At 41.9% G+C, this 26,658-nt stretch overlaps 2 protein-coding genes across 4 annotated transcripts in view; one reads left to right on the plus strand and one right to left on the minus strand.

The window, feature by feature from the left end:
* Positions 1–3,699: 3,699 nt before the first annotated feature.
* On the minus strand, positions 3,700–8,713 carry CEP20 (centrosomal protein 20). 2 transcript variants are annotated; one of them, XM_053991978.1, is made up of 5 exons: positions 8,079–8,713; positions 7,427–7,624; positions 6,716–6,800; positions 5,695–5,837; positions 3,700–4,132 (listed from the first exon to the last, which is right to left on the minus strand). In XM_053991978.1, exons 1-5 carry the CDS (start codon positions 8,344–8,346, stop codon positions 4,056–4,058), a joined length of 771 nt encoding a protein of 256 aa, XP_053847953.1. In that variant the 5' UTR covers positions 8,347–8,713; the 3' UTR covers positions 3,700–4,055. The 2 variants fall into 2 exon arrangements, with proteins under 2 accessions (XP_053847953.1, XP_053847954.1); XM_053991979.1 differs by having other exon boundaries at positions 5,695–5,834; positions 8,079–8,712.
* Positions 8,714–11,313: 2,600 nt separating this feature from the next.
* ABCC1 (ATP binding cassette subfamily C member 1) overlaps positions 11,314–26,658 on the plus strand; it is a 46,175-nt gene continuing 30,830 nt past the window's right edge. For both annotated transcript variants that reach the window (XM_053991971.1, XM_053991972.1), the window contains exons 1-5: positions 11,314–11,436; positions 21,288–21,464; positions 22,210–22,335; positions 23,579–23,716; positions 24,820–24,942. In XM_053991971.1, coding sequence (XP_053847946.1) covers positions 11,389–11,436; positions 21,288–21,464; positions 22,210–22,335; positions 23,579–23,716; positions 24,820–24,942 — 612 coding nt within the window. In that variant the 5' untranslated portion in view covers positions 11,314–11,388. The remainder of the gene's footprint in view (positions 11,437–21,287; positions 21,465–22,209; positions 22,336–23,578; positions 23,717–24,819; positions 24,943–26,658) is intronic.

Raw genomic sequence — 26,658 nt, forward strand, 5'->3', positions numbered from 1 at the left:
GGGGATCCTCTGAAAAGTATGATCATTTTAACATGCATCAAAGTTATTCTAAGTTCCTTTTAAACACATGCAGCTGTTTCACAAAACCAGGCACATTATAATAGTAGCTTAAAAAGGAGTGGAAATTATTCTGGCTGGTCTGCAAACCACTGCACACGCAGGCTTGCTGCCCGAGGAGGGAGTTTAACAGCAGCGGTGCTGGAGGGTGATATATGATGTGACATTAAACGGAGCTGGAAAGTTCAAAAAAATATTACTGCTGGGACTGAAAGAGTTGCACTCTCAAGCCATGTGGGGTAGGAAATGATGAGAATAAGCATGGCTTCCAACCTTCAGTTAAAAGCTAATGTAAGAATACAGTAATCTGACAGCCTGGCTGGGGGTTCCTGAAAGTTGTGGTGTTTGTTTTAAACCAAAGTTGACTCAGAATGAAAGCTGTGGATTTCCAGTGGATGATGAGCTTGTCACAGGAAAATAAGCTTTGTTTACACCCCCTTGATTTGCTTATTTATTTGTTTTAATTACTTTTCTAGAAAAAAAATAAGTATTAAGCAGCCTACCCTTAAATATCTCCTTACTGAATTTGCACGGTAAATATTGTTCTTGGGGAAAAGAAAGAGGACCCAAGAAGGAAAATAGTAAATTTTAAGCTGCCTTACTATGGTGTAACCTGAACACAGGAGAGGGGAAAAAAGAAAAGCACAGATGGTGATGTTAGTTAGTTAAATAAAGCATCAGGTAAGTAATTTTTGTTTTGTTTAAAAATGTTTTTACTTAAATTTTACCAACCACGTTTCTCTAAGATGACAAATGTAATTAGAACAGGTAATGGTACCGGTGGATTACCACCTGTGTCAAGCTGTCCCCTTGCAGCAGGAGGGACAATCTGTGTCCAAGCCAGGACAATCAATCCTGAGAACAGTCTGATGAGGGAAAATACTCCAACTGCTTGATGTTTGTGCTTCACACTGGCTGCAGGTGGTCAGGTGAAGCCTATGAAGTGCACAGAGCAGGTCTGAATCAGCTGCTGCTGAAAGGGTGTATTTGCAAGTGTGAACAAACCTTTTGGGCTTTCTTTTCTTAAAGGTGATTACCAAAGGCTAATCAGTCCTCCGGAAAACTGATCCAGTGACACCGAGATCGGGTGCCTGACATTAGGGTGCTCAGGAAGGAAAATGTAACTGACTCCTCAGGGGGAGCTGATAAAGCTTCAAAAAATCTCCTCTGTGCAGGACAGAAACTGAAACCTCTGAAACAGCACGGCTGCCCTGCAGTCGAGAGACACAGTTTGCTCTCGTTCAAGGGGAGAGCAAAAATTTGGTCTTGAAGAATTTTTTATTTTTAAAACTTGTGGGTTAAGTTCTTCCAAAGTGCTTTCCAGATCTGATATCCACCCCAGACTTCACTGGCTCCTTGTCACCTTCACTTGTGATAATGTGCTTAGACAACAAACAGCCTCTTTTAATGGCATTCCCTCCATAATGCTCTTGGTTAATGTTCTATCTCCAACAAAACTCATAAATGCATTTTGCTGTTTAAAGACCCTAAACTTCTATATGCTTGTATCTTTTCTTTTTTCATTTTCTGTTGTCAGTAGAAAGAATAAGGGCAGTTAATACAAGACATCCCAGGCTGTACTTATGCAACTTACGAAGTTAAGAAACTAATTTTTGTGTATGCTCACCTAGGTGTCAATTTCTTCTAAAACCTAAACCTGTGACTCTAGGGCTGTGAAATTTTTTTATCTAAACATTGATCTCGCCTTAAAATTTTAAGGAATGCTAAGTGCATCCATGTGGGAAAGATTTTGCAATTCCTCTTCACCCAGTAACAAGGCAGGCAGCCTGACATTCAGAGGACTTGCTGTATGTCAGCATCTTGAAAGATACTCTCATATTTCATGTACTGTCAAGATAAATGCTAGACAATTAATAATATGATTGGACCAGTATATTTTCATAGACATATTGCAAAGCTCTGTTGTAAATAAACATCCCTGGAAATACACTTTAATTTGCTTTTAGTTTGCTTGTACAATGATTATGCTTTGAAACAAGAGATTGTTTCTAACCCACAGATGTGGCTGTGAGGGTATTGGAGAGTTAGATGAAATGCAAGTTACACCCAGAGCAAACAGGCCAAATTCCACCCACTGTCCAACAGTGTCCGTACAATGGGTGAATCCCCAGAGAAAATAGTGCAAAGATTCCCTTTGTTTCAAATGTAGTTTGTCTCTGATTTCAGACATACGTCTTTACCTCAAAGCTCAGTGAAGGATTTCCTTGTAGCAGCCTCTGCTTTCCTGACTGGAGAGAGGAGCCTGCTGAGCTGGCTTGGGAAAGGGCAGGTACCAAAAATCCCTTTGCCTTCTTCAGCCTAGGGAATTTTTTTTTTTTTTATTTCTACCACTAAAAATTCATTTCCCAGGGAGCTCCATGGCACCTGGGCAGCATCTGAATGATCTATGGTGGGAAGACAGAAAGCAGAAGCAGTGGCTTTGGTTACATTGAAACATTTGCATAGCAGAGGTTTGAGCTTTTGTGTTTTCAGAGCCTTTTTCTTTGCCCTTGAGAAGACAATTCAGAATCCAAACATACATAACAATTTGATCCAGTGCTTCATGGAAGAACACAGGTCTAGCACTGAAATTCCAGAAAATCAAATTAAAAATTCAGGGATGGCTCTTCAGCCCAGCAGCTGAAGATGACAGAGGTGTGAGCACAGAGCACACAGATTCCCTTGCCTGATCCAGTGGTCAGCTGCCACTGCTGCAGAGCTGCAGAGGACTTAGAGATGGATTTGATTGAGGTTTATTTGCAAACACACGTCCTCCCCTCCTGGCAGCAGTCCTGGGACACTCACAGATCAGCCAACGAGGAGCTGCCAGCACTGCCAGTCACACGGAGGAGATGAGCTCACTGCTGAGCTTCAAATGGATAAATGCAGCCTCTCTGCAATTCCACAGCAGAGTACAGGCTGCTGGGAGAAATAAGAGTATCCCTGTGATGCTAACTGGGTCAAATCAAGATAAAAGCAAAATTTCACAGTGTGTGCAACTTGGGGTCCTTGCAACTTCACAAACTGCAGGTTCTCTTCCTCTCTTCCCTCCTCCACTGTACCATTTATCTAACAATAAAGATTTTTAAGGACCTGACTCTAGAGATTTATTTATACAAAACTCCTCTCAGTACCACTGGATATATTTAACATTCATGCATTTTGTTAAAATGAGAAGAGAAAAAATAGATGTTATTTTTTATGTACCCCTGCAAGTTTGGCTTTTAAAATTACATTTCAAAACATTTAAAATTACCATTTCAAAACATGTAAATACCTCAGCTAAAAAAGAGTTCTGGGAATCAGTAATCTACTATCAACTTTATTTTTAGCTTTGCCTGACTTAGAGTTTCATGCTGTTTGGGAAAAAAAACCCAGAAGTTCCTTCACCTCCCATATACCCAGTGTTACACTGTACAATTTATAGCAACTCCAGATGGAAAAAACTTACTCTTGTTTGTTTGCTGGAATGAAGATAAATATAGTCCCCATTTCTGGAGAATTAAAAACAACTATCCTTCTAAATCACTTCAATTTTTCTATTAGAATTTCTTTTCCCTTACTTCTCTGAAAGTTGCAGCTTCTTTTTAAAAAGAATGATTAAAATGTTTAGTTTGAACACTCTGAAAATACCACACAGAATAAAATTGAAAAATTTTATTCAGAAACACAGGAAAACCACACAAATATATAAGTGTAAAAATTGTAAGTTATTATATAAAAATTTATTGGATAAACTCAGTATATTCAGGTACAATTCTAGACACAGGATGCACTAATTAATGAGTCCTTATACAGTTTTCCTTCTATCTAAGGAAAGAGAGCTTTGCTAACATTTTTAAAATTGACAGTAAGTATGACCTTGTCATCCTGTCTCATGAGTAGATGTTACCAGCTAAAATGGTCCCACTGGATTTATTGGAGAAATTTATGCAATGAAGAATGTCCTAAATTAAATCTGACAGACCTTGAAATGAGAAATTAGAAAATGAAAGACATCATCTCTTTATACTTTGTAAAATAAAAGGCTCTTTGATGCTCATGCCAGCCATCCTTCCTGGTTCTGGAATTCTGTCTGGAAATGAAACACAGACAAAAATATTCTCATGCATCTGGAGGTCCAAGGTGTGTTATCTTCTACTATGATCAACTTCGATGCACAGTATCATCCTAGGGAATTTAGGAAATTTTACAGATAAATGTTTCCATGCAGCTGTAGGAGATAAAAGCTTTATATTCCTGAAATTAGATTTCAGACATTTTCCAACTCAGCTGTAGCGAATGAGGTAAAGAAACACCATATTTCACACCTTTTATCAGATCCCCAGTCTGCTGGGATGCTCATACATCTAAATAAACAAGACAGTTTCTAAAGTGAAAAGCAAGCTAGATGTTAAATAAGAGACTTGGCAGGTTGAGTTTATGAATGGACTTGATTACCTCAATATGCAGCCTAATGAAAAGAGTTGGATAATTAGTATTTTAAACCCACTGCCTTTAGGTCTCAACTAACATACTCCACGTGCAGAAAGTAATTTCAGAATATATTTATGTAAAGGTTCAAAGCCTTAAAACTTTTATGTTTTTGTTCAGTTCTAAGAACAGCAATGTGCTGTTGTGTGTTATGATTGATGCCGAGTTCTGTAACTAACTGTAATCAATTAAATCTCCATGTGAAGTTACAGTGGAGTCAACAGGGCAGGGTGACCCTGCAGAGTCAGTAGAAACAGAAGTTACTTTAAAAACAATTCTCCTATATACTCAGTTTGTTTTAAAAATGGAGAAATTTCTGATAGGAGTATTTGTTTTCTAAGAAAGAGGTAATTTATAGCAGTTTTGGTATGGAAATTTTGTTTCTTCAGCCCCCTCTTCTGGCTGAAGAAAAACATCATCGTCTCAGTGAATTAACTGTTAAAAGACTGTTAGTACTTCTCACCCTTTTTAGATGTCAGTAAGATCTCAGGCTTCACACTTTTGAAATTTTTTGGATACAAACCAAACAGTTCATGGTATTAACAGGAGAGTAATAAATTTTCACGGTAAAAAATGAAGCAATATGCCAAGCAGACTCTTTGAAGGAAAAAGCTGGACCAATGAACCTTTCCACTCTCTAGTTTAGGTGGCATTAACTGTAACCAGTCCAAAAGCAGACCAGAAAAGGCAAGTAAGATTTAACAGTGTTTATTATAGAGCAATGAACTTTGGGCTTAAGCTTTTGTGGCAAATAGGATATGAATTATGTTCTCAGAAGAAGTTTATGCCCTCGTAAAGAACTGACAGCTAAAGCGTTAGGAACTTTCTATAGAAATTAGGTTAGACCAGATAAGAAACAGAGATATGCACACTATTTACTATATTTTATTGAGAATTTAGGTTAAAATCTTGTCTTGAATTCCCAATATAGCGAGACTGTCTCTAGCTGACCTTTTTCAGGTTTGTAATAATATAAGGGAGTACAGTTTGGCCAGTTGAACTTTTAGGGAAAAGGTAAAGCCATTTGGTGTCAGATAAAGCACTCCTTGCACAGAGAAGGAGGTGCACAGTGTCCAGCTGCATGGTTATGCTATTATAAGCATATCCATGGTATAGGAAATCTGGTCACAGATAAAAGTTCTGCAAAAATAACATTGCACACACCTTTTTGATTTCTCTCTGCAGCTGGTTTGCCAAGGTTCTGCTTTGGATAATTCAGCAAAGACACTTTTGGATGGATGTTCTGGGTACTTTCTTCTTTACCACCATGTAAGAAATGAGAGAGAATTCCATACAGGAGAGGTCTGCTTAAGGAAGAAATTCACAAGTAGTCTGTAAAGTCTGTGAAATACTGAGCATTAAAAATACACTCTTCCCTCAGGACTTCTTAGATCTTAATGTTTACTTCTACAATATGTACATATGTCTTTAATGACTTAAAACACATCCAAGCACCATTACATAAATAAGCACAGACCTAAGCTCCCCCTGAACACCAACACTGCCCTAAAAAGCTCAGACTAAGAGACACTCTCCACTGAACTTCAGCTCCCCTGGCAAGTGAAGAACTGGGGTGTGTTTAGCACAGGAGCACAGATCCACATTCTCACCCATGGATCAGAAGGATCCACACACTCACAACACATCAGACTTTGGTGGGCTATAGGCCAGTCCACCAGGGCACATCTCAAACTTGCCTCTTCCTAAGCTCCTGACAGGTTCAGACAGCACAAGCTACAGAGAATGCTGAACGTGTCTGAACCTGCTGCAGCCTCAGGTCATTAATGCAGCTTTACTGGAGCACTCTGAATCTATGTCTAATCTCACAGTAATCTTTCTATTGCTCCACACAGCAACTCACAGATATGCAAAGAGCAAATCTACTTTCTGAAGAAAGCAGACTGTACTGGTAGGAGAGCTGTGCTTTGGTGCACAAGGGCACTGTCTGGAGAATGCCACAGTGTTGGCAGAATGCAGTGTTAGTTTGGAGTATGTCTGAAAATGGCTCCATGTTTGGCATCCTGAAGCTGAATCCAGCATATCAGAAATACACGTGGCATCAGCCACATTTTAGCTGGTGAGAACATCTATATGTGATTTATAATTACACTAAAGAGAAAAATATATGGGCATAAAGAATATAGAATATACAGAACATACTGTGCATTCCAAAATTTCTCCTTACACTGATTTTCCACTTCCATCTTCAACTATATTCAGCTCTTTGGCAAGAAACTCTCTATCCAAGGGCACTTCAGGCTGGCCGGATTCTGGAAAAGAAAAACCCTGAATCTTAACACCAGTAAGAAAAATGTCACCAATTAATGGAAGACTTCAAAATATCATGAGAGCACACACCTCCCTTTTAGACTACTAATAACTAAAATTGTATTGTAATTCCAGGGAAGTCACTCAAGCATTAGTGATTCACACAGGTCTGAATCACAGGTAATTTACACTATCACATTACAGTTTTTATCTTCACTCTTAAAGAATCTAAGAAAAATATTAAAGAAGTTTAAAGTAAATATTAAAGAAGTATAAAGATAAATTCATCAGGCAAACAACTCTTTCTCTAAACTACTCTCAGGCATGTCAAGAAATTTGAGTCTGCAGGCTGTTATCAAGTTTTCTTGCCCTTGCATCAACTACCATGTCAAAGAATTTACCTCAAGGGTAAAGGAGAAGAGAGTATGTTTTCTTGAAAACTAATGGAGTGATTTGGCTTAATGCTGCAAGTAGAGCTGTGGAGAGGTTGGTTGTACCTGTTAATTCCCAAGGGAAGATAAGATTATGCAGCTTGTCACACTTACTAATTCCATACTATTAGTGGAATTATTCAACCAAACAATCACTGATTGCTATTACAGCGATGACACAAATTCATGGCCAATACCTGCCGTCAGAACAGATGCTGTGTATTTATACTTGTTGTACTCCAGGTATTCCCGAATGAGCTCATTGAGCAGGAGGTTCTCCCGGGACAGCGTCGGCCGCGGCTCGCTCTGGTCATCCAGGGCATTGAACACTTCAGCTCTGATCCTCGCTTTGATTTGGGCAAGAGCTCCTCTTTTTTCCAGTGTGTCCTTTAAAACTATCACCATAAAAAGGCGCGTTCATTTAAAGCCAAACGCATTCAAGCAGCAGCATTAATTAGCCCCGATACAAGCAGAGTTTTGGCGTACGGCAGTGCGACAGCGATAAGGTATCTGCACCTGTGCACGTGCCTGTACCCAGGCACGTCATAGATAAAATTAAGCCTTCAGAAAAGTCACAAACACATTTTTTTTTTAAGTCGCAAGCATATATTCTGGCAATTTAAGAAATAGAATGTTACTGCACCAAAATGCGTTTAATACTGAAATACAGCCCACAGTGCATGACGGGGGCAGCGTCAAGGGACGGGGGCAGTGTCAAGGGTCGGGGGCCTCCATTAGCACCCGCGGCACCTCTGACACCTTCCGGGTGGCCGCGGAAGGCCGAACCGCGCTCCTGCCCTCCCGGCGGCCCGAGACATCCCCGAGCCCGGCCCCAGCCCCGGCCCCGACCTGCTTTGAGCTCCGCCACTGTCGCCATGGCCGCGTCGGGACCCGGATGGCGCCGCGCGCACTGCGCAGGCGCGGGGCCGGGCGGGAGCTCCGTGAGGGGACAGCGCGGGGCCCGGCGGGAGCTCTGTGAGGGGACAGCGCGGGGCTGGGAGCTCCGTGAGGGGACAGCGCGGCTCCCGCCCGGCCCTTCAGGGAGCGGAGCCCCGGGGGACCCCTCTGCTGCCAGCGGCCCGCGGGCCAGGTCGTGCCGGGATAGAATAACCAGCATCAGCAGCGCCTCCGCGCTGCCCGTGGAGCTACCGCTCGGTGTCCTGCTGTCCAGCCCCGTCAGCTGGGCCGAGTGTCAGGGTTGCCATGCTTTCTCCTTCTGTAATTTCAGAGGTTGGCAAAAATCGGGGAAGGAAACATGGAAAATGAGCGAGAATTTCTTCCATGTGTGCAGCGGAGGAGTTTTGCACCGAGTCCCTGACAGATGTGCTGTTGATTAAAAGGACTCGCCAAAGCTGAGCTTCTAATGAAAATGACTTGCCAAAATGTAACTCTATACGGGGTGTTTTGCAAGCCTGAGGATCTCTGGCGTGTCTGAAGGCTTGTGTGTGTGCTCCCCGTTGCTGGGATGAGTCAAGAGTGTTTATTTTGTCAATGCATTAAGTATTTCCCAAAGGAAATGCAGCCGGTGTGGGTGAACAAACTGGATTTGCTATTGTCTGCTGGGGCTTGAAGGAAAATGTGAGTTATCTTAGGCAATAAAGCCTAAGACAAGAGTTAAGTGTGGGGGTTGGAGATGTTGTTAGATTATTTTGTTTTGTTTGCTTTTTACATTTCCTCTCAAAGCAAATATTTATATGACAGTCTTCCAAAGCATCTCTGGTGGAGGCCAATAAATAAAATTTAGGAAAATCAGAAGTGATGGTGAAGCCAGTGTGTTTCCTAAGCACAGCAGTCACTGTCAGTGAGTCAGAGCAGTGCTTGCCCCTGGCCACCCTGAGCCCGCTGCCCCGATCCCCAGCGTGACTCCGGGGACGAACAGCTGCTAATGTTTGATGTTGTAGCATTTTCACAGTCTAACATGTTTCTCTGCATCCTTCCAAACTTCTCCATGACCTCTGAGTCACTCTTCCATCACACCTGATTTCCCATTGATAAGTTGTTGCAGTTTTCCACACTGCTTTAGTTTCCTGTCCTGCTTCAATTTGTATTCTGAAAAAAAAAAAAAAAATCATATAGAATTTTGTGTTGTTCTTTTTTTCTGCTTGCAAGGGAATATCCTTTTTAGACAAGATTTCAGTTTCTATTTCTTGTATTAATCTGTGTTTTAAAAGATGCTGTTACAACAATGATTTGTGAAATCCACATTCAGTAACTTTCTGGTACTCTGAGATCTTGGTTCTGTATCTCTGCAAGTTTGGCCTTGTGTCAGCTCTGGTTTTTCTCCTCCACAAAAAATATTTTGAATCTGTTACATTTTTCTTCTGAACTCTTTTGCTTCTTCTCACATTAATTATTTACTCTGTATTTTGACTGTGTTTAATGGAATTAATTGGAAGAGAACTACTTTGAGGTGGAAATCCAAGAATCATTATTTGAGGAGAAACATCATTGACATGGAGCATGACGACTGGTGACATTGGGACAGTCTGGGGCTGAAAGAAAAGTATTTGGAATGTGAAACTTAAATTTTGTCTTTTAGCTTACAGAAATATCTTGAGAAAAACATATGTGGGTAAAAAATGTATCTTTCTAGACACTCCTCACTTAATGCTTATTTATTGTCTTTTGCATGTAAAAATAAAGGGAGTAATACTTGAACATGTAGCTGTTCTGTTGCAATACTTTAAAGAATTTAACATTAATTGAATTAAAGTATGGGTTAAACTGACAAACTCGTAGGACTTCTGACACCCAACGTGTGTGGTTTGATCTTTCTGTGATGATTCTGCTCCATTCATCAATGCAGATGGGAGCTGGGTGGGCTGGCCTCAGCTGCTGCTGCTCTTCGACCTGACACCCTGAGAATGTGGGATCCGGGGGGACAGACCAGAAATATTGCAGTAGGATGGACAATCTGCCACCACTAGCACAGCCCTGAAACGGCAGCTCTGAAAGTGCAGGTGAATAAAGAAGCAGTCTGTGATATATTTTTTGTATGTGCAATGCTTGCTTTGAAGTTACACATTAAACAAACAAGATCTGTCTCTTTTTAACAACCTTGTCTGTTACCATGAATGCCCTGGATGGACAAGAAGATTTTAAATTGAGGTTTGTGTGATTAAAGATTTCAGATGTTACTGTAGAGTACTATGGAACCACCCTGCTATTTCCTGCAGCATGCAATGCCATTCCTACATATGTTCCACCATACTCCAGCTGGTCTAGTCTGGTACAGTAGTCAGGCCAGCTGACTGGATTTAACTGGTGCATTTTAAATAGGATGTGAAGACACCATGAGACACAACCCAATGCAACCACAGGCCTGTGCCGTCAGTCAGCTCAACTACTGCATATTTTGATGCAAACCTGGTTGTGGATGAAGTTCTTTTGGTTCTGTTTGTGCTAGTCAACTTGAACTAGTTAAGGGCATCGAAACCAGTGCAACTGGTTCACGCTGAGAAGTGAGCTATTTGAAGGTGAGCTTAGGCTTTCCCTGGGGCCTTCCCCTAGGACCCCGCCTTGGCTCAGTCCTGCGGGGCCCGGGTGCCAGCGGGGCACTGCGGTACCTCTCCTCGGGGGACACGTGGGAACCCTGTCCCCAGGGGCCAGAGCAGTGCGACGGAGAGGGAGATACCGTCATGCCCACCGCTGGCTCCGGTCCAGCCCGGCGGGCAGGTGCGGTGCGGGTGCGAGGCGCAGGACCCTGGAGGCTGCTGGGCAGCTGACCCGGGCAGGGGGGCGCGCCTGCAGCGCTCCGGGGGAAGCGATTCCGCCCTGGGTACGCTGCCGGGGGCGCGGGGCATTTCTGCGTTGAACGAAGGCACGCGTCAGGCTCTGGCCGAAGCTCCTGGGCCCATCATCCGCCCTGGTTGCGGAGGCGTTGGGGGCCCCGCGGGACGCGCCCACGCCGGCGTTGCGGGCGCACCCGCGGTGCCCGCACGCGGCGCGGACCGGCCGCCCCCGCCCCGCCTCGGCGGGGCTGCGCAGCGCGGGCGGCGGCGGCCCCGGGCTCGGCATCCCCGTGACGCGGAGCCAATCAGGGCTCCGAGCTGGCGCTGCCAGCCCAGCCCAGCCCGGCCCCGCCCGCCGCCGCTCGGGCCGGAGAGCTGTGGACGGGGAAGCGCTGCCGCGGGAGCCCGCGGTCGCCTCGCCGCGCTCCATGGGGATCGAGAGCCTCTGCAGCGCGGACGCTTCCGAGCGCTTCTGGGTGAGCGGCGGCATGGGGCCACAGCTGCTCGGCTCGGTGGCGGCTGCCGGTGTCGGCACGGAGGGATGGTGGGGAGCCGGGTGGGGCTTGCGTGGTGACGGAGCCCGAGGGGGCTGCGCCCGGCAGCGGGGGAGCGGGAGCCTGCGGTGCAGGCGCTCCCCGGGCAGAGCGCGGGGGCTGCGGTGCGCCCCGGCCGTGCGGGCGTGCGCCGGCGTGGAGCGGCCGCGGGCCGGCGGCGCCGGGCCGTGCCGGCGGCTCGTGGTCTCCGCCTGGGCGCGATGTCCCCACGGCCGGGTCGCGGAGCGGGCGCCGGCTCGCCTCGCGTGCGGGATTTCCGGCAGGGAGATGCTCGCAGAGGGAACTGGCGAGGGGGTGCCTGCCCAGCGCTGGGAACGAGCTCCCGAGTGGCCGGAGCAGGTCTCTGCCCACGCGTTTGGCCGCTCGGCTGCGTTACTCGGGGCCGTGCGGGTAACAACAATAACGGTGTCCGACGGCTGCCGTCACACGAGAGCGGCTGAAGGAGGCCACGGACCAGCGCTTTCTGCAGCTTTATCGCACGTTTGTACAGCGGTATTTTCGCTCTTCCTTAACGAAGAGTGGTGGGCGCAGGTGCTGTGCGTGAGCTGGAAGGCAGCTGTGCACAGGTGAGCGATGTGGGGACGTTGCGGTGGGTCTTGCTCAGCTGAGACACGGCGTCCTGTGCGGGGACACGCGGCTCCTTGCAGCAGCGAGGGAGAGCAGGACCGGAGTGAAAATTCATCTCAGGAGCAAACTGGTTGTATGTAGGTTGCGTGGAGGAGGGGAGGAGCTGGAAGTTAGGAAATTAAATGTGGAGTGAGAGCTACTGAAGTCAACATAGGGAAGAGAACTGCTTGTGTATTCATCAGATGTTTGCCAAATAGTTTTGAGCTAATGACTTGCCTTACTAGTGAAAAAATAAAATAGAATCAGATGTCTTAATAGATACAATTGTACTATTTATCTCAAGAACCATTAGGATATAACTGAGTAGATATTTTTAAAATAATCAAGACCAAGACAATTAGTTTTTTCCAGCTGATCAAAAGTGACTCTGCTAACTTGCTTTTATATTGCTTATACTAATATATCTTTTCTGCTATTTCTCAGGTTTTTCAGAACTGTCTAAATTATGAGTTGTAATTATATATATATTTTTTTCTCTTGCCTCGAATGAGACTTTTCATTTGAAGGACTTAAAAGAATACATGTTTCAGAATGAGTTTTTGGAAAAACTGACTTGAGAGAGAAGTAGAATTATGAAAAAGAGCTGCCAGCTCATTCTTTGAGTTGTGGAATTGTAGCATGAGGTAGATACAAGAACTACACAGAGGGAAGTTGGAAGCAACCAGTTTATATAGGATTTTTGGCAGCAGATTTTTTTATTAGGAAAACTGTTCTCATGTGTATTACAGCAATTTCTAGTATTTTTGTAAAAACAACTCCATACATTTTTTCCATTAGTTGCATTGATTCCCAGTGTTTTGGGATTTGTCATCCTTCTCCAAATCACATGGAGCCCGCCTTTCATTTCTTCCAGCTTAAGATCCCACATCCTGTGGGTATGGTTGTTTGATTTCTGGGTTCTGATCCTGCAGAAGAATAATTGTGCATTTGAGTGAGGGCTAGATGTGTCTGGAAAAATCTTCCTTCATGCTGAACTTGTCTTCATAAGTAACAGTCTGGTTGCACTTTGTTGCATCATTCCCAGTAGGGGAGAGTAGAAATGCCAGTTTGGGTGCTTATGGGTACTCTGGCTGCTGCTTTTTCTGACATTTCCATTATTGCTGCTCTTTAAAGGTGAAGTTCTAGTGGATTTTCAGAAATTGTCTATGTATATGCAGTGTTTACTGGGGTTCTAGGTATGTCCTGTGGTTGGGCTGCTGTTCTTCCTGGCTTCTGGACTGCATTCTTGTGCTTCTCAGAGCTGGGTGATAGCTGGATACACAGTGGCACGTGTTGCTGCGTTCTTGTGGTGGCTGCATCAGCTGTTTTGGTTGGTCCTGAAGCCTCGCTAGTGGAGCAGAGGGGTTTCTGGCAAGCTCAGCTTCAAGGAGATTGTGTGTTTTCCGTTAAAGGTGATCCTGAATTGTGGGCAACTCAGTTTTAAATTGTGGGGTAGACTGTGGCTGAAAGCACGTAATGGACCCTTAAAACTGTATGCTAATCTTCTTAGGCTTTGCTGGCCAGGATTTTTCTTGTTTGCACACCCAAGGAATGTTATTGTTGAAAGTTCTTGTCTGAGAATTAAACAGATTTGTTTTATTTAGTACTTACTCTGAAAGGTCAGGAACCCAAGGAAGACTGCCATCTTCTTCACTCCATTATTTCTTTTTTCTTTCTCACTGTCTAACCTATCTCTGTGTCCCTACTTATTGCAACACAGCAACAAGTTGTCCTGGGAGTCCTGTTAGGAAGGGTGGGTACTAACAAATCCTGTAGCTACTGCTTCACTCTAATTTCAGTTCTGCTGTTTCTAAGACCTACCTTTTACAACTTTCCCAAAACCCTCTGAATTTAAGGATGCCCACACTACTCAGTGTGCTGTGCAATCAGATTTTACTGCAGATAGTTATTTTATAGAACTTTACTGCATCTTGCTTCCTTTAGATTCCCTTTTTGGAAAAATACAGTTAATCCTTGCTTGCTCTACCATCACTGAGTATCTTGGAATGAATATTCCATCCATAATATAAAGAAAGGTACAGCTGTGCAAGATGAAGTTACTATTTACTGATAGTTGTTGACAACAATAAAAGCTTGAAAAACTGAAGTGCACTACTTGCATTCCAGTTCAGTGAATTTAAGGGCCTTTTCAATCTGTAAAACTTTGTGACCTGACACACTGAGATAGCTTTGGCTAGAATATCACTGCTGTCTGTGCACAGCCTACCTTGTTTCAATAGCAGCACAAAAAGGCAGAGGTAAAGCAGGGTGAGGAGCAGTGTGGCTCCAGGTAAGCAGGATAAGTGTCACAGCAGATGTAGAACCCACTGTACACTTTGGCCTCCTGACCTGACTGTCTGGAGATATCCACACATGCACAGTTGGTGCATGGTCTCAGTGCATGTGCATTTTGAAATAATCTGCTGGTTTTTCTTTGAATAAAATCTTGGTTTCAGTGTTTTTCAGAGCTTGTAAACTCTCCAGTATCATGCTTAGAGAAGTCTTTTCATGTTTGAAATTGCTAAAGGAAGAGGTTAACAGTTTTTGTGACACTTTGATATTTCAAAGCTTTCAATAGGGTTTTATGAAAAAGAAGTGGGAAATATGCATCTGAAACTTTTGAGTTTCTTGCCAACACTTAAGGGAATGTGACATAAATGGTTTATATAAATACAAGTTCCTATCGTGTTGTTCACAGACAGACACTTTGTTTTTTAAAGTTAATTTTGATAGAAGTTCTTTATTTCAGTGGAAATTTAGCAGAATTTTTTCCCACAGTTTTCTAGTTGGGCTTTTCATTGTTGAGAAATGATTGAAAGTGAGTAATTGCATTCACTTCTAGGAGAAAAGCAAGTTTTCAGCTTCTCTGTTTTGTTTTGAAAACTACAGTCCTGCAATGATTCAAGCTGTAAACCCTGGCCTGTTTCTTCCCTGTTTGTTCAGAGAGCTTTTGTGAAGCCTCTTCGCTGTTAGTAAAGAAGTGGTATCCACACACTGTGCCAGGTTTAGCTCTTTTTGTGTGAAAACAAACTACAGAAGAACAGACTGGGTTGAGTGAAGTTGAGGCAGAGCCTCATACACAAAATCTAGGGATCAACTTGGAGGGATTGGGCTTTACTTCCTTTGCCGTTGTGTAGAGTTCTGTCTGAGGCTTTTGGGCACATTTGTCTGCCTAAATAAATGTATTTTCTTAGTGTTTTTCAAAGATGTTATGTTTTGTATTTGGTTGGCTTTGTTGTAGTGGGAGAGATCCCTAATGTAACTCGATAGAATTTTATTAAGAAAAAAAAAAGTATTAATTTTCTTTAATGCATTGCAATTCTTAAATGACATTTGTGAAGTGATACTGTGTGACACAAACAGCTGCTGTGCTTATGTTATTTATGAAGACACTGGTAGTTTTACTGAAATAGACCTCTGAAGAAAAAACAGTCTTCTTATGTAAGGAGCAATTTCATGTTCTGAAGATCTGTGGCTTATGCCGTCACACATCAGATAGGCAGCAAATTGGCACGTCTCTTGGAACCCTGCAGCTCTTTGCACCAGAAGATATGTCCTTAGTGCTTTTTCAGTGTGTTTGTGGCAAAGCTAGGGAGGGACTTGGGTGCTGTGGGAGGGTACTGGGTGAGCTTGATAAAAGCCAGGAGTTTAGTCTCTGCTAAAGAGTGTGCAGATCACAAAACTGCTTATATTCGCTGACACAGGAAGGCCATATGTGCACAGAATTTGGAACAGGGGAGTAGCAGAGTGATAAACAACAAAACCTTTATGCAAAATGGTGCTTTATTGTGATTAACAGCAGATAGCACAATTCTCATGCCTTGGCTGTTGTGTTTTTTAGCAATGAAAACCAGAGGGTTATTTGTCAGCTTTCTTCCATTTATGAAGAAGGGTGGTCTAAATGTGCATAGAAAAATTAAATGTAGATTAGAAATGAAACTGATATCCCTTGATCCAGAATAGATCAATTTAAGGGAAAAACAGGGAAATTAAGCCTGCTAATCTGTTGTTGATGGGGATTTTCTGCACAGGTCCCTGCCATTCTACAGCTGGCAATTCAGAATTGCTCAGAAAAGTTAAATGAGGGAAAAAACGTGGCAAAATGCCTGAGTAACTTGTGCCATTTCATGCAATTACAATGCAGTTTACATTGAAACACTGTGCTATACTGGGACCGAGTGAAGGTCAGCCAGGGTTGGCTGAAGTCACTCTGGGTCACATCTCTAAAAAGCCTACTGACCTTTAGCTTACTTTTAATAGAGTCAGAATTCCTTGCATTACTGTTTTCTCACTCTTTGCACCTGTGGTACCTTCAGATACAGTTTATCCTAACTTAAGCTGTTACTTTGTTTTTTTTAAGCTGTTAGTCCTTTGGTAAGATTATTACCCAGGTGTGTGCAAACTTCTCAGTGATTTGAACTCAAGGTACAGGCTGTTGCATTATTAAGCAGAAGCCCTGTGTTTGCTGCAAGAAGGAGATGAGAGCAGGAATCTTTTCCTTGTATCCTTTTAGGTAACAGTGATTTCAGTGAAAATTTTGCAGAAAGGTAAAAACCATTCTTAGCTTCTGAAACTAGACGTTGTAAATATTTTATTGTCAAGTGGCCAAATGTTTTGTCATGGTACTTGCAGATATGGCGGGGTATGGAAATGCAGTGTCTGTAGAGAGGCTAAATTTTAATTTTGCAAGTTCTAATATAATCTGTTATATGTTTCTCTGGCACAAAAAAATAGCCATAGTTTGGTGGCTTTCAGCTTCTTAGGTTACAAAGCTCAGCTCTTGTGAATTCCACAGCTGCAGGTGCTCCTTTCTCTGGCAATTTGTTAGTACCTGCTTCTTATTTTAGGCTAAAGGGAATAAAAAAGCAAAGCAAAATATGCCTTTTTTTTTTTTTTTTTTTTTTTTTTTTTTTTTTTTTTAATACATAGTTCTGGCTGATGCAGTGCTTTCTATAATAAAGGTTCTCAACTTTTTGTAAATGCTAGGAAATACTCATGTATATGTTTGGGACAAGGAGGTACAGACACCTGATTTAAGTTCAGGACCAGTTGTTGGAAGGTAGAGGCTTTTCCTTGTCTGTGTTAACAAGTCAAATCTGCATTATGTAAGTAATTCCTGTTGAGAACTTAAACCATTAAAACCATTTATAACCTGCTAAAACCATTTCTAATAGAAAACGTTATGAGAAATTAAGGGCATTTTCTCATCACTAGAAACACTGGTGTTTCCCTCCCCTAAATATTCTTTATATACATGATAAAAAATTTAGGACCCTTGTTTATTATGTGATTATTATATTTTGTAACTTTTCCACCTCTTGCTCTAACAATCTTGTCTTTGACAACATTAAGATACTTCAAGAATAAAGCTTAGGTTTCAGAATTTGAAGTGAAGGAGAGGCATGGTGTCTTCTCTTTTCTGAGGTCTCAGTCTGCACAGGGTATTTTGGGAAGCTGGGCTAGAAAACTTTTGTAGGGATTCTGGAGTACTTTTCTTGTACAAATACCTGTTGCTTGTCTTACCAACTTGTCACTCCCTGTGATGAAGGCTGAGCAGTGAGCACAGCAGAGCAGATCTGATGCTGGTGAAGATGGTGCCATGATCGTGCTTGTTCAGGCTCCTTTCTGAACATGCTCTTAGACAAATGGTGAGCCTCAGCACAAGTTTCATGATCTGACTCCAAAACGTGAATGGCAGAACAAAGATGGCATATCAGGTATCAGGGACTTTTTTTAAAGCAGGGTCAGAGCTCCTTTAAAGCAGCCTTAAAGAGAGAGGTCCTGTTCTGCACTTCCCTTACCCCCCTTCCTCTTGTGCACTGATGCAGCTCCTCTGAATATGTTGGCTCGGCCAGATCTGCCAAATCTCCTGTCTGGGGAGAGGCAGGAAATTTGCTGTCCTAGATAGATGCCATGAGGCCATTGGCTTTTAGCCTACACTGAGAGAGAGAGAGTGGTTCAGTCAGCTCATGGTTTTATAGGTGCTACCCTGGGAAATTTTTCAGTCCTGTATCTAGAGCTAGCAGATTGTAAGACTTCCTATTTCAGTGAGAAAGTGATGATACTATTGTAATGGAAGTTGTCAGCTGCAATTACAGTGTTAGTACCTGAGAGACCTAATTACTTTCACTCAACTAAATGTAAACATTACATTAAACAGAAAGTCTTTTTTATTGTTGGGGAGATAAGATTGAGAAACTTTATCTTGGTATTAACAAGGGAAGTGGTTCTTCTGTGGGTGATATTGAAGTAGTGGGTACACAATGTCAGTGTCAAACTCCATTTGAAGGAGTAAGTGTTGACCATGATGTTAAGATTCCAGTGTGGTTTTGTAATTTCATTTTTTACATAGCTGTGTGGTAATGTTTTAAGTCACTTTTCAATCACAGTTTGGTTCATGCAGGTGGATTTAACAGTGTGGCTGGCAGCCTGCATCTCTAGCACACTTGCACACAGCAGGCATGAAACCAAGCAATTTGGGTCTCTCCATTTCCACCAGTGAGAATTCTAAAATGTGCTGTGGGTCAAGTGGGATTATTGATGTGAGAACAAGCAACCCCTGGCTGCTCACTTGACAGCCTTTCCTGACTGCCAAAAAAACCCCAAAACTGAATCTGGGTTTATATAAAGCATGCACTTTCCGCTGGCACAACTAGTCTGGACTTGTGTAACTGAACCTGTCATTTAAATGTGAATGCACGCTGGTTTCATGGTGAGAGTGACACGTTTTCCTGCTGCAGCGGAATCTCCTAAAGCTGTGCTGCAGACTTAGGGCATGCCTGCCTTTTGTAATGGATTGAGTTCCTCTTGACTTTGTCCACTGGTGGTGATCCCAGCTCGGTTCAGCCTGGGAGCCTGCTGCTGGTGTGTCCCACACACATCCTGCCTGCTGGGAGTGTCACTGCAGTGGCCCCGCTGCCTTCTGGGCTGGTGTTAACTGCAACCTGCCCTGGCTGCTGCTCAGCGCGGGGGAGCTGTGACCCAGCTCGGCTGGCCCTGGCTGGAGGGCTCTGTGAGGACATGGGATGCTCAGAGCAAGGATGGGCTCTGCAGCTCTGTTACTGCCTTGTGTGGACACAGCCTGAGGGAATCAGCAGGAAAATAATCGGCTGTCTCTCCTCACGTGTTCCTTGCCTTTTGCCAGCTGAAATGAATGTAAAATAGAAGTGGCTTCTGCCACTGTGTGTTGCCATTTCTTTTGTACAGAGAAGTGTTTTTAAAGCTAAGCATGTTCCTACTTGATAGCAACAGCATCTGGAAACATATGAAAGAACTGATGTTGCTGTTAAATTCTAGCAGTAGTCTTGCCCAAAATTGCCCATTTGTCCTATCTTTCTGCTCTGTACCCTGAAGTATCATTACATTGTACACTCTTGCCTCTTATGCAGAAACAAACGCCTCCAGATAACTTGTAAATATGAAAGTCAAATGGAAGGTTGCATGTTTTTAGAATATCCTCCAGCCAGTGTGCATAGCAGTCATGCATACAGCACTTCTTGCTTTTATTTTGCCACGTGGCAATGACATGTGGTACCTGCCCTGACCTTGCTGGTGTTTGCCAGATTCATTTTATAGCAAGCATTTCCAAACAGGGAAAAAGAAGTTAACAACTTTCTAAACAGTGAGTAGATGTCCTGAAGTTTATTCAATAAAAAGATGTCAGTGCTTTTGTTTGTTTCTTGTAAAGCTGATTACATCCGGTTGATTTACTTGTATGATCTTATAACTATCTTAATTTGTGAATTGTAAACTGTTCTGCAGAGTCATGAGACGTTTTCTTGGCTCTTGTGCTGGAGTAGTGCAGCAGGGACTTAGAAAGCCAAAAACATTTGTGTGGTGGCTAAATGTAAGGATGACTCAGCTGAAATTTCTGATGAGTTATGCAGTCAGGAAACTCAATGAGTGTGTGGCTTGCCCACAGCTTCTCACAGCCACTGCCTTGTCACCAACAACTTGTGACCCCTCTGCAGACACAGGCAAACATAACTGGGCAGTCTTATGTTCTACCAGTGTTAATGCCCTTGAACTGGCTCACAGATTTTCTAAAAATAAAAAGTTAAAAATGATACAAAGTGAGAAGAATTTTTAGAATGTTGTGGGAATTAGAGGGGCAAAATGATACTGTGTGTCATGTGTGTGCTGTCTGTTGTATCAAGTCCTTGATTCTCATAGAAATTGAAGAAAATTGGGAAGGAAAATGTATCTTCCATTCCTCTTTAGATCGATGTTCTCTTTGTAATTGTGTTTGAAACTGTTTATTCAGTGGAACATGGGGACCAACAAGGATCAAACAAGGATCAAAGTGTGGTGATTCTGGGCAGAGGGATCTGCTTTTGGCTTTGATGTTGGAATAGAGGGAACAGGCACTACAGCTCCCTTTGGTTCTGTTTCCTCATCTATCAAATGTGGATAATGGCCTCTGCTTCAGTGACCAGCTCAGGCTTTTATAAAGGAGTAGGATTACTGACATTATGTCCCAGTAGTGGTACTGGTGTTTTGTGTAGTGTAAGCTCTGCAACTGCCTGAAAAAATGCTTTGCCACTGAAAAGTTAACACTATAGTCAACAAGCCTTTGGGCATGGGACTGCTGCTCTGGGCTCAGTGACTTTTAAACAGAAGCCTGGGAGCAATGCTTTGGCTGTTGAATATTGCAGTCCATCTACAGCTGCAATATTATGCATTGCATTATTCTGTTGGAGAGTCAAACATCTACAGCACTTGAGAGAAAGTCTTGCATGTGATAAGTTTTCAGCAAGATCAGTGACTTAAAGGTAAAACTTGCTGCAAGAGATTTTCCTAACTCAGAACAATCATAAATATGGTATGAAAGCTCATGTTACTACTAAATAGTCTGTCATTGTGAATAGTCCTTGTGCCAGAAATTAAAATGCTAATGTTTTTATTACTGTGAGCATCAGTTTTGGTTTGATTGTATGGTGATTTACTTTGGGCTTGAAAATCATGTTGAGATAAGTAAGAAAACATTGAATTATGTAAATTTACATCCTCTCTTGTTGAGTAGGAAACAAACTGCAAGGGTGAGCCTTTTACTTTATTCTATGCCTTGTTATTGTGGATTTTTTTATTCTGAGTCCCTGTTTCTGATTGTCAAATACTGAAGTTCAGTGTTGGCTGTTTCTGTAACTTAGCCTGTTTTCTTGCCCCAGGATTGGAATCTGACATGGCACTCAGAAGATCCGGACTTCACCCTGTGCTTTCAGAACACAATCCTGGTCTGGATTCCTTGCATTTACCTGTGGCTCTGCTTCCCAGTGTACTCCCTGTACCTTCGCCGTCACGACAGGGGGTACATCCAAGTGTCAAACCTTAACAAAGCCAAAACGGTATGTGCCTCTTTGAAATCACAACTTACCAGCCTTCTTGGAAAGTGGAATCTCTTTTAACTGTGTTTTAGCACAGTATTGAGCATCAGTCTTGACCTCTGTGCACACTTCAGGTATAACTTAATTGTTCTGCTTGTGTTTGATTTCCCAGCCTTTCCTGTTTCCTTTGCCCTTTTATCAAGCTTTCTGAAATTTACCCTGGCATGGCAACAAACATGCAAATCCTTTAAAGACAAGCTGGAGAAGACTTATTTCAAGGCAACTCAATCTCAAGGCCCTTATTTCTATCATAAAAAGAATTTATTATCCTGTCAGCTTCTTCAGTTACACAGCATACATTTCTAGAGCTGCTGCAGGTGTTCTAGTCCACTTCTATTGTGAAATAGGTACTTAATGTTTTTGGTTTTTTCCTTCCCTGTAGAAGAAGTGCAAAGTTTTAAGAAGGGCTGTAATAACGTGGTGTATTGGAGAGGTTTTTTTCTCTGCAATCTGTTATTCAGGAGACCAGCTTTCTGCTTCATAATAGACTGAATTACATGGTATTAAAAATCAGTAAACTTTTTTCTTCTAGTAGGAATTCAATAATTAAAGCTAAATTGATTTTCTTTTGTGCATGTGGCAGAATTGCCCAAATGATATGATCTGATTATGACTTCTGCTAACACATAACATCTAGTGTTCATCTATATATTGTGCTGCATTATCTTTGTGAATTGATGTATTAAAGACACTTTTTTTATTGCAGGCTTTGGGCTTAATACTGTGGATAGTCTGCTGGGCAGACCTTTTCTACTCTTTCTGGGAAAGAAGTCAAAATATTTTTCGAGCTCCATTTTTTCTCATTAGCCCTACAGTATTGGGTATAACAATGGTAAGTTCTTCTGCACAGCCATTGTCCATGCAAAACTGTAAGCAATAACACCATCTCTGTATTATTCACAGTGCTGTAATCCTTTACACTGCAGCCTTTATATACTTTATATACAGACTTACTCTGTAGTTGAGCTGTGAAATATTGACTCTGAAATACTTGCTTTCTTGTAATAAAAAGAAAGAGAAAAATCAGACTCTTGCCTGTCTGTGTTCAGTGTGTTGCACATCAGCACACAAGGCAGTTTCAGTTGTCTTATTTTGGTAGGCCTGAGCTAGCATCAATTTAATAACTTGGCTCAGGCATAGGGTAGAGGAATCAACTCAAGAGAGCCGATTCAACCCTAGATAATACAAACCTCTGAACCTGGGGGGACATTGTTGAAATATCTCCTCACAAACTCTCATATAACATTCTTGAGTGTGTGTTCTCTTTGTGTGTTATCTCTTGATGGCACAGTGGAAAGCCTTGAAAGCCACAAGTCACACAGGTGTTCCCAGCTACCTTCTTTGACCTAGATGTGCTGAGGTTTTCTGCTTTCACACCAATATCCCTGCATTTCAAGGGAGATGCCTTGCTATTCATTTGCTGTCAGTTGCCTTAGGTTTATCACAGGGTTGGAAGCTCAAGGGGACACCACAACCCCAACAACAACCAAACAAAAACCCCAAACAGCCCTCAAACATAGTGACAAATGCAAGAGCTGTTAAGTAGATTGTGGTCATTTAATAATGCAACTGTCAAGCTTTTGTCAGGCTGATTGAAAATGCATGTTGCAGTAGATAAGTGAGATGCAGAGCTTCCTAAAGGACTCTGAAAACACACAAAATACAGAAATAGACTAATACTTGGTCAGTGTTGTTTGGTGTTATGGCTTGTATGGAAAAAAATATTTTAAAAAGAGCTAGCCAGGAAATGCCTTAATTTGATGTTGATTTTTGATATAGAACCAGAAAAGTAAAGAAGTAAAGGTTGACAGTACTTTTGTGGATGTGATTGTTTATTTCTATTTAATGCAGATTCCTTTTTCCTTTTTTGTCTACTCCTTATCTTTACTGATACAGAGAATTTCCTATTTAAATATATTTTTTAATTACACTTAAAATTTCAGGGGTTTAGAAGGTCTGGGAGATACTGGGTTAGAAATGTTAAACAAGCAGACTTTAGCACAGTACCTTTTACATGTGCATAACATATTGTAAAACTAAATTTGTGAATGTATTTTCATTTTATTTATCTACAGTTGCTGGCCACATTTTTAATACAATATGAAAGAATAAAAGGAGTCCAGTCTTCTGGTGTAATGACAATTTTCTGGTTAATCGCATTGTTATGTGCAACACTGATTTTTATATCCAAAATAAAACGTGCCTTAAATACGGTAAGTGACTTTTAGCCTCCTTCAGTTGAAAATAATCCCAAATGCTGCAGTGATAGAATAGTTGCTTGGCAGTTACACCAGTCAAATCAGTTAATGATTCATTTAGTGTACCTGCATTCCTTGGGTTGTAACAGCACAGGAAGCAAGAATTAATGTCTTCTGTTTTGAAATGCTCATGAAATTCGTAGTGATTTTAACTGTAGCAACAGTTGCCAAGAGAATTGGGTTGGCTGTTGGGGAAAGCGGATGTGTCTGCTCGAGTGCACTCAAATTTTGTGTAATCTTTGCTATCAAGCTGCTCTGGCTGGGTGTTTTTGTCATCTTCCTGTTGACTGTGCAGTGGATTTCCTTAAACATTGTTCAGTGCTGGTGTGGTCTCTCCTGCTTGGACAAAATCAAAGTGAAATATTTTTGTGCCAATTTGCCCTGTAGTAAGACCACCTCAAATATCAGACTAATTGTGGAACTGCCTGAAAATGGCTCTTTTATTTCTTCAAAGTTTTAAGCTGCATTTGCAATTTTGAGAACTTTGACCCAGCTTTTGTCTTCAGCTGTTGGGAATGAGATTTTAATGGGGGTGTGCGTCCATCTATACCTGTGCTCTGATTTCTATGGCTTATGTGTTATGCATCAGTCCCAGTCTCAAAAACTGAAAGAACCTCTGAATTTTGCACACAGTAGGACGAAGTGTAATGTAAATTCTGCTCTCTGTAATTTTTTAATTCTGGGAATTACAAAATTTGCTTTTATTACTCCTTGCTACCCAGTGCATAAATGTCTTGTCCCTGTAAGGAATACACTGACTTCAAATTGGGGCTGTGTTGGCACAAATCATGTGTTAAAGAGAACTTTTTATGTAAGAAATTCATGATTGTATTTTAATGGTAATGACTGAATAAAAATAAATGTGTCTTTCACTTCCTCTCCCCTCTCATTACCTTCCCTTTACCAAAACAGACATTGACTTTAATTTGCATGGGGGTGAGTAGTGTAGCACTTAGTTTGCAGAATTTACAGTAAAAAGCTGTTTTCTGTTGAATCATACATGTTATTTAAAATAAACTCCTCAAGCCTTCTAATTGGAATATGACCTTCCTTTGCAGGGTGCTGAGGATTCATTTCATTATGCCACCTTCTGTATCTACTTTGTCCTGGTATTAGTAGAGCTCATCCTGTGTTGTTTTCCAGAGCAACCACCTTTGTTTTCTGAAACAGTAAATGATCCTGTGAGTAAGTCTGTACAAAGTGCCAAGTATTATATGTGCAGTATTCTGTGTAATGAGCTACAGGGCCATAGTCTCCCAAATAATTAAAATTCTGCTTTTCATTTGGTGATGCAAAAGAAGCCCATAACATGCAAAACAAGGGGAAGGGAGGGGCTGTATGTAAGAAAAATCACAGAAATACAGTTGCCCTCGTTGCTGAATAGCATTCCTGAAGGGTAAGTTGTATGTATTTATATTCAGTAGTGCTGCTGGCAGTCAGTGGGAAATAGTGATTTGAAATGCTGTGCTCCTGGTTATCTGATATGTTCAGTAGGCAGTAGCATGTGGATTCACTTTCATTTGAACATGGGGAAGAATTTAGACCTGGAAAGTTTTCCAATTTAGGCAGATGTGTTTGATTTCTGTTTTTATCACTCTTGTGTCAAGTAAAGATTTAACCAGCTCAGATGCAAGAGCGGCTAATGCTCGAGGGTGGTTTGGATGTAGATATTTAATTTTACCTAGACATGATCTTTTTTGCATGTGTTCTTAATTATATGTACCAGCTTTATGGCATGGATCTAAAGTGACCCAAGAGATGCTGGATCATCCTTGCACCCCCTCTGGGTTAGATGTTCTGGGTCACAGGGGTGACACTGGGCACTGCCTGGAGTTTGGATGAGCTGAGTTTAGGAATGTCAGTTTGATGCAAGGTCTGATTCTGGTTTGATAGCAATTCAGTGACACTGACTGATGAAGAAAGGTGTGAAATGTGTGAGGGGGGAAATAAATACTGCTTTTGTAACTGTGGAAAGGGCCCATGAGCAGTTGCACTTCCTGAATGCCACAGTTACCTTCTCCAGCAGTGTCCTGTTGCCAGAGGTGCCCTGCATGGCCATGGCAGTCTGTGTGTGTGTGTGCCTGGCAGGAGGAACAGATTGCTGAGGCTTTGGAGCCTCTTCATCTTTTGGTTCTTTTCATCTCATTCAGGGGTTAAATGCATTTGACAGGATATTGTGGGTGTAAGGAAATGTTTTCTTCTTTGATCATGGTTGTAATAATTACAAGGTGCTTTGAGACCAGAGTGGTTTGTTTTTCTGTTCTGAGTATTTCTAGGAATTTAGAATGTCTTCAGGAAACAGGGCAGACTTCAAATTTTAACCTTTCATTTTGCTGGGGAAAAGAGCAAAGAAGTCATGTTAGTCAGCCTTAAATTCTGCTTTATGCCCTTTTGCCAAATATTTCCAAACCAGAAATGTCTGAAAGCCTTAAGTAAAATTTTAGTGTATGTTTATTTAAGCCAGCAAACTACAGTGAAATTTCTGAGATGTAGATGCTGATGTATATAGAAGTTAGGCAATGTGTTTTGTATCTTGTTTATATTACATAAATCTAGCCTTGTTAAAACTTGTCTTCTTTCTATCTGGCATGAAAGTCAGTAGGATTATTAATTATTTGTGTGATAACTATTTAATTTTATCAAAAGTAGTAGTATTTTAAAAGTAATCTAACATGTTTTAATGTTTTAAATTTGGGCTTTATGCAAACCAAGTCCAGTTTTTGGTAGGACAGGATTTAGTGGGCTCTTTAAATTTAGAGTTTCTACCAGCAAGTAGATTTAAAAAAATATAAAGGAAAAAAGCAATACAGCACTTAATGTAAAAAATATTCTGAATCTTACATATTGATGCAGTTGAAAGTATTCCCTGTATTTGCTAAAGTAGAAATCTGTCTATC

This window comes from Vidua macroura, chromosome 16 (genome assembly GCF_024509145.1).
Source record: "Vidua macroura isolate BioBank_ID:100142 chromosome 16, ASM2450914v1, whole genome shotgun sequence".
Taxonomy (NCBI): Eukaryota; Metazoa; Chordata; class Aves; order Passeriformes; family Viduidae; genus Vidua; species Vidua macroura.